Source organism: Penicillium longicatenatum, assembly GCF_028827895.1.
Source record: "Penicillium longicatenatum strain IBT 33135 chromosome Unknown contig_4_segment0_segment0, whole genome shotgun sequence".
Taxonomy (NCBI): domain Eukaryota; kingdom Fungi; phylum Ascomycota; class Eurotiomycetes; order Eurotiales; family Aspergillaceae; genus Penicillium; species Penicillium longicatenatum.
Window position 1 is genome coordinate 819,023 of NW_026643122.1, and position 14,120 is coordinate 833,142.

The window sequence follows — 14,120 nt, forward strand, 5'->3', positions numbered from 1 at the left end:
GGAGGGATGTGATCTTCAGTGGCATCGATGATTGCACCACGAAGAGCGAGCTGTTGTCTTCTATGCAAGGCCTGCTGGCGGAAAAACAAAACCTCTTTGAACCTGTGCGGGAGCTAAGGTTAGCTTGATTCTGTTTGATGGTTTAAGGGGACGCACACTGCGGTTTTCCAGGCATCGATATTCACTTCGGCGTTATCGAAACGCCAGTCAAATGGTGTGTCTACTACCGGCTCGTCCGTGGGGTCGTGGTAAGCTGCCACGTAAGGGTGCAATAGCGCGTTCTCTGCGCTGATGCGCTCATCGACGTCGAAGGAAAGCATTTTCTCAAGGATATCGATAGCTGCATCTGTAAGTTATTGAATCGATCATTTAGGCCTTAGTGACCGCCTACCTTCTTGATCCATCTCGGGGAATGTCTCTTTCAATGGCTGTCGCTCGCACTGTGGAAGAGACTGGACAAAAGCTCTCGTCTAAAACATTCCGTTAATATCAGCGAGCTATTAAGTAGCAGAGTAGACAGGCGTACATTCTTATTCTTAATCCTTTCCACTATACGTTTCGATGGATTGCCCAGCAATTCAACGAAAAGGGTAAATTGATCAGGATAGTTGTTAGCTGGAAATAATGGAGTCCCTCTCAGCATCTCTGCCAAAATGCACGCAGCGCCCCAGATATCCACTTTTTCGGAATATTCTTGCCAACTAAGCATGATCTCTGGAGCACGATAGTATCTCGTTGCGACATAACCGGTCATTTTGATGTCTTGAACTCGAGCATGACCAAAATCGCATATTTTCAAGTCGCAATTCTCATCAACAAGTATGCTAGTTGGTTTCAGGTCACGGTGTATGATGCCGGCCGAGTGAACATATTTCAATCCACGCTATTTTCTTTAATTGTTGTTCAAATTTCAGTATATTGGGTATTGAGTTGACATACCAGAATTTGATATAGAAAGCATTTTGCAAAGTCGTTATGGAGGGGACCTTTTGAAATGAGGACTTGCAGATTAGTCCACATTAGATCCGTCACAATATATCTATAGAAGTTAGCGAGATCCATGGAAAAACAGAGTGCCTTGGAGGTGTTTCCGAGACATACAAATCTTCTTTCTGAGAAATGAAGACGTCGGCAAGACCGATTATCTATTATTACATCAGCCACATGGCTTCACGCATGAAATGATACCTGGGTCAGGAAACTAACATTTTCATGTCGCATATATCTTAGAAGTTTCACTTCTCGAAGGGCATTCTTCGCCAGCGTAGAAGACCCAAACGGTCTAGTGATTTTCTTGATAGCGACCAGTTTGTTAAGAATGCGATCCTTTGCGGAGCTAGATATATTGGTCAGTCATAATTTTCTTGCAAGCAGACACATTGACACGGACGTACCAAATCAGCCCAAATGCGTCTAGCTCAACAGGCAATGGATCCGAATAGCTACGAACGGATTAGCTTTAGCCTAAGCGGGCCGGTAGTCATGGCCTCTAATTACCGAGAGGTGAGCTCGAACTTGACGCCCATAATAGGCGTGCAAACAAATTCCGACATTCCTGCCCGACTTTGCGTCGACAAAAGCCGCAAAGACAGCCCCAACTGTTATAGAAAATGGAATGGGGTGATCAGACGCACGCGAATGCGGACAGGGAAAGCTAGACGTACAACAGGAACTGATGGGCGTAGATCTCTCTTGAATGGGACGCACGGGTTCAACTTGCTTTTTGGATCGCCCTATACCCTAAACAGTCCCTGGCCCAGACCTTCTTCATTTTCCAGGATGTTCAACCAATAAAACACATCGGAAAAGATTCCCAAAGGGTTCAGCCACAACAGAGACGGCAAATGTCTTGATACACATGGGAGATATGATTGGCTGGTCTGAGTTGCCGGCAAAAACTTGGAAGTTGAATGACATCCTGTTTTGGGTCCCGCTACAGGGCATCCACTTAACTGAGTGTACACCCTCTACAAGATTACTAATTTCTTTCTGCTGAAATAATTATATAATCTGTATACTCTCTGTACTATATCGCCACCAGTATTGTAATATGTCCAATAATCGGTTACATCGTTCCGCTCAATCACTTGAAGTACACGCTTAAGGATAGAATTGCATAAATTATGCAAAATTGGAGCATCTGTCGCTTTTAATGCTTCATATATTGCCGTTTTGAGTACTGGAAGATCGATATAATGTAATTGTGATATAATACTGTATTTGAGAGACAAGCTGGTATAATATATCAGGTAAGCGGTGTATGAGTTCTTCTCACCGCCCAAAGGGGCTGTACACTCAACGACCTCGGGAAGTGGCTGCCCCGTAGTCTTGTCGGGGCTTAGCGCTTCATCTATACATCGCAGGCCTGGGATCGTTCCTTGGTTTCATGTTTCTGCCTCCTTGATTTTTGCCCTTGATTCGTAAACTGATCGGCTTGTTCCCCTCTCACTTGCCACAATGTGGGTCATCGGAAGTGATGCCGATTCCAACATAATCATTGAATGTACCCCTGCTGTGCCACAGCTTCCAATGATTCTGATTGCTTCTCGCCCTTCCGCCAATCATAGACCCCAGGACAAGATTTCTCCGCAGAATCAACAGAATCGTCATATGTTGATCTCATGTGGAATCCCCGCTATGGATCGCAGCGACCGGCTGCGATCTTCTATTTTTTCCAACACTGTCCTCTACACTCCATAGTCCTCTTTAGCAGCTCCCATCCACGTTACTCTACAGTGCCGATGGATCGTTTAAGTGCATCTAAACGCTACACGAAAAACACCCGCCATTAACCGATATCACGGGGCTATACCGAAGCCTGGGCGACATCCCGAGTAACTCGATATTTACTGGCTCGCCCGGCAGAACACCGACTATGTCCTCCCCTTTGAGCAGAGCCGAAGACCACAGTGCTGGACGTCGAAATAGGGAGGTTTATCGTTATTTTCGACCAGAGCGCCTCTGCCCTATCGATGAAGACTCGACAGCTGGCAGTGACAATGGCTTGGATCAAGAGCTTCTTCGGCCTTCAGCTACATCGGCCTCTCGAGGTCGTTCGCCATGCAGTCGATCACAATCCCCAAATCCTCCAACATTGCCGACGGAGCCGGTAGCGAATTCTCTTAGTCCGATGCCTGAATCTCTAGTCCTTGGCGATGCAAACACAACTTTAAATTCCTTCGCGCAGCTGGCTGCACTGCGACTGGGTGTGGATCGCGCCTTCATCAGGTAAAATTCATCTTGAAAACTTATACGCACCTTTTGTATTAACGGTATTCTCGCCACTAGTGTTTCTGACAGGGACTCACAGTACATCATCGCACAAGGCGGTCAGACTGTGGAAAGTACAACCAAGTATGACTCAATCGGAGAAGGTCTATATGCAGGCTGTTCGACACTTGATATATCCACGTGGAGCATGTGTCAGGTAAATCGCATTTTGAATCTGGTCCAAACCAGCGTTTCGTGGGACTGTTTGACTTACATTTATGATAGGATACCGTCGCATTGCCTCAATCAGATCGGGGACAAGGGAAATACAATTTTGTCGTCTCGGACGACATGGCTCAGGACGAACGCTACCAGCACTTGCCCCTAGTGAAGGAGAAACCTAACTTTCGATTCTATGCCGGGACACCCTTGACCACAGACAGCAACATCAACGTCGGTTGTCTCTTTGTTCTCGACACGAAGCCACACTCGGAATTCTCTAGCAAAGACAAAGTCTCAATGGGTCACATGGCAATGTTGATCATGGACTTCCTCAAAGTCAGTCGCCAAGCCTCGGAAGGCCGGCGTGCGGCCCGCCTATTGAGAGGAATAAATCATTTCGTTGAAGGCCGATCAACCCTCGTCGATGATACCGGAAGCACTGGAAGTTTACATCCCCAGTCTGCTGATGCGTCCAGGAGCAGAAAGAAAAGTCGTCATCGGAGGAACAGCAGTGTATCTTCCCTCTGCTCTCGCTCCAGCAGTAGCAGTGCACATTCATTTTCCGATTCCGAGCCATATGGCCCATCCTCCTCCTCGAGTTACAGCTCAGCAAATCCGAGTGAACCAGAGAAAAGCCAAAGTTTCACCGACAACAATATGGGAAATTCGTGGACATTTCGACGTGCCGCAAACATTATACGCGAGAGCCTCGAGCTCGGCGGTGACAGTGGTGTGGCCTTCTTTGAAGCGGGCAATGACTTCATGCTAGATCGCAACAGCGACAGTGAGTTGTCTAGCTCTTTTGAGACCGGCAAGTCTGCTTCTCTTCTTGGCCTTTCTACGGCCAACTGTTTGTACGGTCCATTTGAAGATTCGGCTACATCATATCCCGTCTCAAACATGGATGAGGAATTCTTGCACCGTCTTCTGAATAGATATCACCAGGGAAGAATTTGGTCTCTTCATCGTGACGGCCAACTTTCTAGCTCCGACAGTGAGGATGGGTCTCAGAAACGGTCTACCTCGAGAAGAAATGCCACTCAGTCTGTGCCTTCTAAAGGTTCGAAACGATGGAAATTCAGGGAGAACAACATGCTGAATCAGTACTTCCCTGGTGCTACTCAAGTCATGTTCGTTCCATTGTGGAGTCCCGCTAATTCGCAATGGTTCGGTGGCTTTTTCTGTTGGAACAACGTGGAGAGCGATGTTTTCGACCCATCAGTGGAACTCAGTTCCTTATTGAGTTTCGGATCCTCAATCATGTCTGAATGTAGCCGGGTTGAATCTCTAATATCAGACCGTCAAAAGGCCGATTTTCTTGGGAGCATATCGTAAGTCTACCTGAATGATTTTATTATATACCCCAAGTAGCTAATTTTATTGTGTAGGCACGAACTACGAAGTCCTCTTCATGGAGTTCTTGCAGCGGCGGAGATTCTGCAGGGCTCCGATCTCAGTCAATACCAGAGTTCTTTGATGGATACTGTCAACGCTTGTGGTAGGACTTTGCTGGATACTATGAACCAAGTTTTGGATTACAGCAAAATCCTGTCTCTAGAGAAACGATTCCGACATCTTGATCGACGGATGATTTCAAGCTTGGAGCGCAAAAGCATGCACCGGTCTGCAGCACACCTTGATAAATATGCCGCAACAGACCTCTCACTCATAGCCGAGGAAGTGGTGGATGGAGTCTGTTTGGGCCAACACCATATTCAAAATTTCTCCTCGTCTTCCCATATCCTGACATCTATTGACACAAAGCACGATACGGCTGGTGCAAATCCATCAGCCCCAAAGGTCAAAATCACACTCGACATCTCGCCCAATGACTGGGTTTACAACATTCCTCCCGGGGCTATACGTCGCATAATCATGAATATTTTCAGCAATGCGATCAAATATACAGAAGCAGGTCATATCTCCATGCGATTGGAGGCTGACAGCTCGTCCTCCCGACACAATACTCAAGAAGACATGATCACTTTGACGGTTTCTGATACTGGCAAGGGTATTTCAGAAGAATTCTTACGATCTAGACTTTTCGTTCCCTTCATCCAAGAGGATTCTCTCGCTAGTGGCTCTGGTCTAGGTCTGTCCATTGTTCGCAGTTTGCTCAAACCTCTCGGCGGAAACATCAGCTTCCAAAGTAAGCCAGGAGTCGGAACGACGGTTAAGGTTACTTTGCCTCTGGTCCATCCAGAGCAAGAATTTGAAGCGTATTACGGAACCACACCGCCCCCCGCACCCGAGCGACCCGCATTATCAACTTGTGCCCTTCTGCGTGAGAAATACGCTGGACGAACTGTCGCCTTTGAGGATGTTTCTGACAAACCATCTTGGGACGTTTTATCATCCTACCTAACCGACTGGTTTGGTCTCAAGGTGGTCTCGCCTTCATCGAAAGCACCACTCGATATCATTTTCCTTGAATCAATACCATCTGAAGGTGATGCTAGCAGCATATTCTCCGACCAGAATTCATCTTTCTTCATGTTGAGCGACTATCATATTGCCCACGACTTGATACAAGTTGTGACCGCATTTGGACCTCGAAATGTGCATGTAATCAACAGTCCATGCGGTCCGCACAAGCTTGCTCGAATATTGAAGGGTTGCCTCGATGGGAACGCACCCAACATAACGAGAAAGCCAATTGTTCTCCCTGAAAGATCTTCAGAACAGGCCAAACCTGCAGATGCGACAAGTGAGGACCTCATTTCGGAGAAGGAAACCCAAGCCACAGACACAGCTCCGGCAGTTCCTGCACAACAGGCCGAACCCCCAACAAATCCTACCTCGGAAACCCCCGAGGCCGCAACGGAAAAGCCAGGCGCCCGGATTCTGGTAGTCGAAGACAACAAAATAAACCTCAACCTCATGCTCGCTTTCCTTAAGAAACGTGGTCTAGCGGCCTTAGACTCTGCAGAGAACGGCAAGGCAGCCGTATCAGCCGTGAAAGAAGAGCAGCAGGGATATGACATCATCTTCATGGGTAGGTTCCCACCCTGTAAACATACTAAACTTGATGCTAATCAGTCAACAGATATATCAATGCCAGTCATGAATGGGTTTGAGGCCGCGCGAACAATTCGTGCCTTTGAAAAAGGACGAGGGGATGGATTGAAACGATCGAAGATAATCGCCCTCACCGGATTGAGCAGTGTGTCTGATGAAATGGAAGCCCTTGATTCTGGGATCAACCTATTCCTGACAAAACCTGTTGCGTTCAAGGAGGTTCAGAAGATTTTGGATCGTTGGGATCGAGGGGAAAGTGACCCAGAACAAGAGGATGCAGACTCTGAGTGAGTCTCTGGGGTCTATATTTCGAGAACTCGACTATTTTTAACGACTTTAACGAATCGTATGATAAATGTACATATATTTCCACGATCAAACATTATCTTCCTGTTAGGACTCGCAGAGTCTTGAGAACCTTTCGAACCGTTAATTGAACATGGCGGCTATGCTGTAATCGTTGCAATGAGTAACAAACACCAGTGCTCATAAGTTCGAAAAAGTCAATACTGTGGAACATTGAAGTTGCAAATAAGAATTCACGGTGGGGAAGGAGGATCGGTGGGGGTGGGGGCGGTGGCCGATAAGCTATCCACGGATGACAACATGTGGACTAGCGTCGATCCTGATGTACAAGTAAGGGGTACATCATGCATCAACCAGCCGACGAGGTGCAGTGGTTAGCACGGTCCCCTCATAACCGCCCCATGGTCGATGACTGGTAGGGCCGAATGCTCAGTTGTCTTATTTCTGTTTTTCCCTTTTGTTATTCTCCGCAGTCGGAGATCGTTGTATTTGCTCCTCCTCTTGTTCCTTATCTCGTTCCTCATCTTTCATTAGTTGTTCTGGATTACTCTTCGAGGAGGAATGTTTACCAATGTTTCATGATAAGACGCTGTGATCGATAATATTTGTACTTGAATTCTGAATTTTGTGCCTTATCTAGAACTAACAACGTGTGCTTTCAACCAAAATTGCGTGTTTTGGAATTCATTCCTTAAGAATACAGAACTTGATCATCTCAAAATTATATCCACACAACGCCCTCACACAACTATAAACACCCTTCATATCATGAAAATTACACTCATAGATATTATTGTACACCTTGAACAGTCCCAACAGTCAGATTCCACAGCAAATCGCTATAATCAAATGCAGTGAGCCCATCTAGATCCTTCTCCAGAGAATTGACTCTCTCGGACTTGAGAAGCAAATCAGCCACACCGGGACTATCATGCATGAAAGCAACATGGAGCGGCGTTCTCCCAATGTCGTCTTTGGCATTGACAAGTACCTTGTCAGACTCAAGCATGCATCTGACAAAGGGTGCATTTCCGCTCGAACAAGCATAATGCAGCGGTGTTTTTCTGTCGAAATCGCGGGCATTTGCGTCGACTTGGTCATAGCTCAAAAGAAGTTTCGTCATTTCTTCATCGCCGTATTGCGCGACTGCGTGCATAACTGTCCATTCATTAAGGTTTCTAATGCGCCCATTGACTTTGAATGGGGGATCAATTTGGCCGGAGTCTATGAGGACTTTCAAAGTTGCTGTATTTCTGCTTTTGACGGTTTGGTGGATCGGCGTGATCATTTGTTCGTCCTCTTGGTCTGCGTCTGTGTGGTTCAATTGGAGGAGGACTTGCGTGATTTCGCCTGTCCGGTCATGTTTGGCGGCGAGGTGGAAAGCGGTTTGACCGTCTCGGTTTTTGGTGTTTGTTTTAACTTTGCCTGAACTGAGAAGTCTTTTTGCGATGGCATTATTGCCTATGATCACAGCTTTGTGGAGAGGTGTTAATCCGTGCAAGTCCTCTTGCTCATCGAGTAATGTTGACGAGGACTTGAGGAGAAGTCCGGCGATGGGGTCAGTATCCAACGACTCAAGGGCCATGTGTAGTGGTGCCCGGCCAAAGTTGTCCTTGGCATTGAGATTAGTCCGTGTTGATTTGATGAGAATTTCGGCGACTGAGTTGTGTTTCCTTTGAATTGCAACATGAAGCGCATTCTGTCTGTTTTTGCTCGACAAGTTGGTGTCTACAGTGCTTATACCGAGAATGTATGTGACGATAGCTTCATGCCCGGACGCAGCAGCGAGAAAAAGAGGTGTTTGGCCAGATTGGTCGGCTGAATTTGGATCAATTTTGCCAGATTGGAGGAGTACCATCAGGATTGATTCGATGCCTTTTTCAGCCGCAAGAAGCAATAACGTATGGCCGTCGCTAGTATTAATATCCAGCATAGTGCCACCAAGTAACCGAAGTAACAAATTTTCTATCTCAGGGGACATCGCCTGTTTCAGGTGTCTCAGCGTGGAGACGGCGTGATGTAGGCAGTTGGACTTTGCATATGATAGAAAGCAAAATTTTTGAACGGATATTGACTCATGTCTGGGACGCAGCTGTTCCAGGGTTTTGCCCAAGTCAAAGCCTGGGGTTTTTCTGAGCTTCAGAAGGCTCATTGCCAGGTCCCGGACAACATTCGGGACTTCGAAGACCGATTCCACAATTTTTGCAGGCGCCGAATCAACCTGTAGGGTTTTGTTCACCCGAGTTGATATTTGGGTCTCAAAGACGCCGTAGTTTAGATAGGTTATGGCGATATCAGCCATCTTCCGTTCTGCTTCCTCGAGCGTGAATTTTGTGTTCATGAGCTCTGAATCCATGTCCTCTGACCCAATCAAGTACTGTCTCACACTACTATGAACAAGCCGCACGGTATTTTCTTCTTCGTCAATTGTGAGTAAGCCACCGCAGCACGTCAGAATGCCGAATATATCATTCACAAGCTTTGACGGGTTCCATGTAGGATCGCCTGGTTCCACACTCAGGGCCTCCCGCAATTCCCCGGGTTTCAAGGGATGCCGAGCTGCAACGATTATTTGCAATATTGACCTTTGATGTGTTCTGGCTACATTCGAGTCAAACCTTCGAAGAATGCGATCGAATGTTTCGGAGAGGGTACGCGGGAGATCGACTAGTGCTTGACGAATCGCCTCATCGGTGCACATTGTGCAAAGGTTATCTATCTGGAGAGCCACCCAGAGAAACATCCCTTGGGATCCCTTCAGTAGAGCATCTTGTATTTCCAAGATGAGTAGCGGATTTCCAATCGTCAACTTTCCCGATCGAATGCAGAGTTCCAACTCCGTCTCAATAAAAACTTCAATATCGCTGGCGTTGTCAGGGATTGCAGCAATTTCGGCAGACTCCAATCTCTCCCACGCTAGATCAATTCCATATAAATCACGGGGCTCTTTCCGGACAGAGGCACAGAGCAGCAGTGATATCCTTTGTTGAAGCCATCGGAGTTCTTGGATCACAACCTGTCTGTCCGCAGTTTCAAACTCGTCTAGGCCATCGATCACAAGATAAGCCTTGAGGTCCGGGGGGACGCAGGTTTCAATCAGGCGTCGTATTGTGTTAAACTCATCGGGCTCCCCTTTGAAGTCAAAATTGCTGACTTTGTCTGCCATTCCAGGTATTGACCAAAGCAGCTGTCGTGCTATCGAGCCAATAATGTTTCGAGGCTTCAGACTATCTGGAAGATCATGCCTGCTGAAGAAAAAAGCCACAGTGGTGTTCTGCCCCTGAGTATTCAGGTTCAGATCATCAACTATATTTGCCAACAGTACTGACTTGCCTGAGCCCAGTCTACCCGTAAGAACCAAAGAGCATGATGAGGCTCGCTCTCGCCAGTCGATATATTGCGGACATTGATAGAACAGGGTCGTATTACCCAGCCTTCGGGCTTGCTTCCATGGCGCCATGTAGTCGTATGTGGAACAAAACTCCAGAGCTGCAAGATAGGCTTTCATCTGGCGCTGATGAGTAATTTCCTTTGAATATTTCCTTGACCAGAGTTGGGTAGTAAAGCTGGCTTGCTCCTCAATTCTCTGGGCCATGAGGTAGTTCACCTCATCTTTGATGTCCTTGGCTCGAGTCTCCAGTTGAGTCAGGAATGTCTTCAGATCTGAGTCGTCTAGCGTCGCACCTATCTTCCCCAGGGTCGACTTTCGAGTAAACTTAAGGATGCAATGGCAAAGCCGAACAACGACCGTGAAATAATCAAGCAGGAGGGACTGCAATTCCTTGGACCGAGGATACAGAAGAGCAAGCTTCTCATAACGTGGCGCTGAGCGCCCAATGATCATGAAGATATTGGATATCTTCTCAAAATATGTTGAGAAATTCAGAACCAGCTGAGAAATTTGTGAGCAATTGCCTTCCGAATGTGACAAGGAATGCATATTTCAGTGAGCAGTCGGGATGTACAGACCGTTAAGGATGTCCGTACCAGTGCCCAGACCCCACTAGCCACCAGATTTTGGGTTCCCCCAACAATAATGTCGCCCAGGGAAACAAATTGCTGAACAGATTGCAGAAAGCTGGTTGTTCTGGTACCCAGGCAGCGACCACGTATTTTGGTGGATAATTGTTCATCGATGTCCGCGGTGAGCTGCATCACATCTTGAATCGATGGAGCCTTCTCACATGCGCGAGACCTGCAGCGATTAAACGCCTCTTTTTGGTCTCGTGTCAGATCAGCTTCGTACTCAGACACTGCTTGCGCCAGGCGGATGGCAGGCTTCAAGCGCGGAGCAGATATCAGACCATGCGGCATACTAACCATCTTGAGTGATGGTGGCCCAGCATGAGAATTGAAAGTGCATTAGTAACTTTGCGGAGTGAATAATTTGGCTGTCGTGATTAAGCTAATTGATGGGTGGCCGGGGTGGGTACTCGTCAGGAACGAGGCCAATTGTTGGGGTCTAGAAAGCGCAATGTTCGGTTCACCGCCCACAGCAAAAGTCGCATACATGTAACGCAGCGGGGCAATGTCAGGTTATAACATCAAGCTGACAGGAGCATGGTCGGAGCGAAGGGTTCCCGCGTCGTTATGAATAAAGATCACCTGATCTCGTACCATGTCCGCGCAAAGTCATAAATGAGGAATCGATCGCTATGTAGATCCCCTTTGCACAGCCACCTAGTACATGCAGGCACCTGGGCACTGGTGCTATTTTTACAACATTGGAAGGCGTATGCTCGCTAGTCAAAGTATTTCCCCAGATCAGTTTCTGGGCCTACCCCATCAATTATATGTATTCACTAAACAATCCATCATACCATCATATATTACTGAAATTCTGTAAAATTGAACTATCTCTTAATATATTATGTAAAAATTCCACCCTAAGCTTTCTAACCACTAGTAATTGTCTCGTTAGCCTTAATACTAACACATTAATTTTTAGGTATAGTATTACTCACCAAAATTCTGCTACATACCCCTGAAGGTACTATTAAATACTATTGTATATTCCTCTATTAATAAGCTTTAGATAAAACCTAAGAAGTTCCTATTTTAATAACATGTAAATAATGTTGAGGGGGTTTGCAAGCTCAGTGAATGCCTCGGCGGGTCCTCCATATTTACATATAAACTTTCAAACCGCTCTATCGTCACCAAAAAGCTATATGAGTCTTCGAATTATCTTATCAAAATACTTCTCTATAGTTATGGATTAAAGTAAGACTTTGTTGAAGCGAGCCCTCTTAATACTGAGTGGTACATGCCTTCCCAATAAGTTGGTTGGTGGGTTGACCCTACCGGACCCGCACTTGGGTAAATACTTACGGTCCCCATTGTAGTTTATCAGCCATCTGAAGTATCTACCATGGTAGCCTATAAATATGAATTCAAGCCAGCAGTCAATCCAGATTGATGTGACGAAAGAAGCCAAGATAAACGGGGCTTTTGTTTACTTACATCAACCACGGGTCATACCCGCTATGTAGTGGAATCTCCCCCGACATCCGACCAATCAACTCCACCCCCATGCGCATCAACCACATGGAGGTCACGGAGGTCACCCTCTTCTTCTTTCTTCTTCTCCTCACTCCGCCTTCAACTTCGCTACCGCTTCTTGTCTTCTTCTTTTCGCCTCCTCCTGCTCCCGCACTTCTTCTGCCCGAAGCGTGTCCCACGCTTGTCGGGTCTTGATCCCCCATTGCCGGACCTTGTGCGGATCCTCGAGGAATAACATCACGAGGTCCCGAGTCGCCCTCGAGTCCTCCAGGGAACTGTGTCCTGACTTGCTATTTTGGATGGAGTACTGAAGGAGCTCTTGAGTCAGAAACTTCAGATTCCAGGTTCTCGGGGTGGGCTTTTCGGCAGGGAGTTCTGGAAACACCGCATCGCAGGTGAGAATCGACGAGTCGACAATGCGAAGGTGAATGAAGCGCAGGACGTTTAGATCATTTTGGAGTGCGTGCCCGATGAGCACGGTGTCAGAGTCTGCGATGCTGCGCAACCGATCTCTAGCCTCTTCCCACTGAAGTCCGTTGCCCGTGCGCATGGCCTCAGCCATTGCGTGACGAGTCACACCGCTGTATGAGGTATTCCAGTTGACCACTTCTCCCCTCGGCTGCACGTAGTGGTCGATGAGGATCTCACCAGTGAGGAAGTCGAGAGCAGTCAGAAAGGCGAGTTCTGAGCGGCCACCAGAAAGCGTCACCATCTCGCAGTCCATGGCGATGGCTTTCCTTTTTGACAGTCCTGGAGAGGGAGTGGGTAAGGTGACCAACTCTCCTAGTGGAATCGATTTTTCTGTCGTGTTCATCCTTTTCGCCGTTCCACCATATGGGATGGTGAACCGGTGGGAGAGAAGGGTACTTGCCGGGTGACACTTCGACATTAAATCGTCCAAGAGGACCTGAAGTCTTGGCGGAAGTGAGGCAGGCTGAATGACGGCGCCTGTGGAGTTTGTGATAGAGCCCAAGGGCTTTGTGACACGACCCAGACCCAGAGCTAAGAGACAATTGTTAGCATGAACGCAATTATCATGAAACATCTACCACTTACTCAAGAGGTTTATTGTTTTTGTTGCTGTTATGTCTGTATGCTGCATCACAGATCCTTGGTTGCTTGAGGTCGCAAGCGTTGATGCGCCAGGTGTTGGCGATTCTGTGATCCATGATTTGTCAAGCTGGGTTATTAACCGATCGGGCTCAATAGCCCATGAATCGGAATCAGCCCAAGGATCAGAGTGCACTATCCAAGGATCAGGGTCATTTTCAGCATCTTCAACAGCTCGACGATTCTCTTCGCGACGTCGTCGACCAGCCTGTTTATCGGAAATCATGCTCAAGCAGTTATGACGCGTCGAAAATACTAAATCCCACAACGTGGGAGAAAAAAGCATAGAAGCAAACGATTCATGCGATACTGCAAAGATGCAAATGTTGAAGATACGTTCGCTGGCCAACAATTAGGAACGTTACGTAGGGTCGAAGAAATATACCCAAAAGTGTAGGGGACGCTGTTGTTCTACGCTAGCCAAATATGGAGTATATGAGCTTCGCACCTTGATGTGACGGAGCTTTCAGCTCGTGCACGTTGTTATAAAAAAAATGATACTTGGGTACATTGTCACGATGATGTGACTACCGAATTAAGCATAAAGCTTTCACTACCACAGACCCATAGCTTTCAGCCTCACCCTTCACTTATTCTTGCCTCATTCTAATCCATGATAATCATAGCATTTCACTTGGTCGAGTGAGCTTCAACAACACCGATGATATTGTATCTTCATACCACTGAAATCCCTCCCACATAGACACTTCCTCGCATTCAACCGTAGATCAAATCTTCATATCACGTATCAC

At 47.0% G+C, this 14,120-nt stretch overlaps 4 protein-coding genes across 4 annotated transcripts; 1 reads left to right on the forward strand and 3 right to left on the reverse strand.

Annotated features, from left to right (window-relative positions):
- Positions 1 to 119: 119 nt before the first annotated feature.
- Positions 120 to 1,553, reverse strand: N7484_007104 (mitogen-activated protein kinase Hog1; the record flags this gene model as incomplete). Its single annotated transcript, XM_057117491.1, has 8 exons — positions 120 to 340; positions 392 to 470; positions 527 to 883; positions 940 to 1,039; positions 1,102 to 1,145; positions 1,207 to 1,336; positions 1,395 to 1,442; positions 1,498 to 1,553. The coding sequence occupies 8 exons, from the start codon at positions 1,551 to 1,553 to the stop codon at positions 120 to 122; spliced, it is 1,035 nt and encodes a 344-aa protein (XP_056970526.1).
- A 1,322-nt stretch (positions 1,554 to 2,875) lies between these two features.
- Positions 2,876 to 6,741, forward strand: N7484_007105 (GAF domain-containing hybrid sensor histidine kinase/response regulator; the record flags this gene model as incomplete). Its single annotated transcript, XM_057117492.1, has 5 exons — positions 2,876 to 3,228; positions 3,289 to 3,427; positions 3,496 to 4,763; positions 4,821 to 6,427; positions 6,479 to 6,741. 5 exons carry the CDS (start codon positions 2,876 to 2,878, stop codon positions 6,739 to 6,741), a joined length of 3,630 nt encoding a protein of 1,209 aa, XP_056970527.1.
- Positions 6,742 to 7,546: 805 nt separating this feature from the next.
- N7484_007106 (uncharacterized protein) lies at positions 7,547 to 11,079 on the reverse strand (the record flags this gene model as incomplete). The annotated part of the gene is made up of 2 exons (XM_057117493.1): positions 7,547 to 10,648; positions 10,744 to 11,079. 2 exons carry the CDS (start codon positions 11,077 to 11,079, stop codon positions 7,547 to 7,549), a joined length of 3,438 nt encoding a protein of 1,145 aa, XP_056970528.1.
- A 1,267-nt stretch (positions 11,080 to 12,346) lies between these two features.
- On the reverse strand, positions 12,347 to 13,594 carry N7484_007107 (3'-5' exonuclease; the record flags this gene model as incomplete). The annotated part of the gene is made up of 2 exons (XM_057117494.1): positions 12,347 to 13,260; positions 13,315 to 13,594. 2 exons carry the CDS (start codon positions 13,592 to 13,594, stop codon positions 12,347 to 12,349), a joined length of 1,194 nt encoding a protein of 397 aa, XP_056970529.1.
- Positions 13,595 to 14,120: the final 526 nt, after the last annotated feature.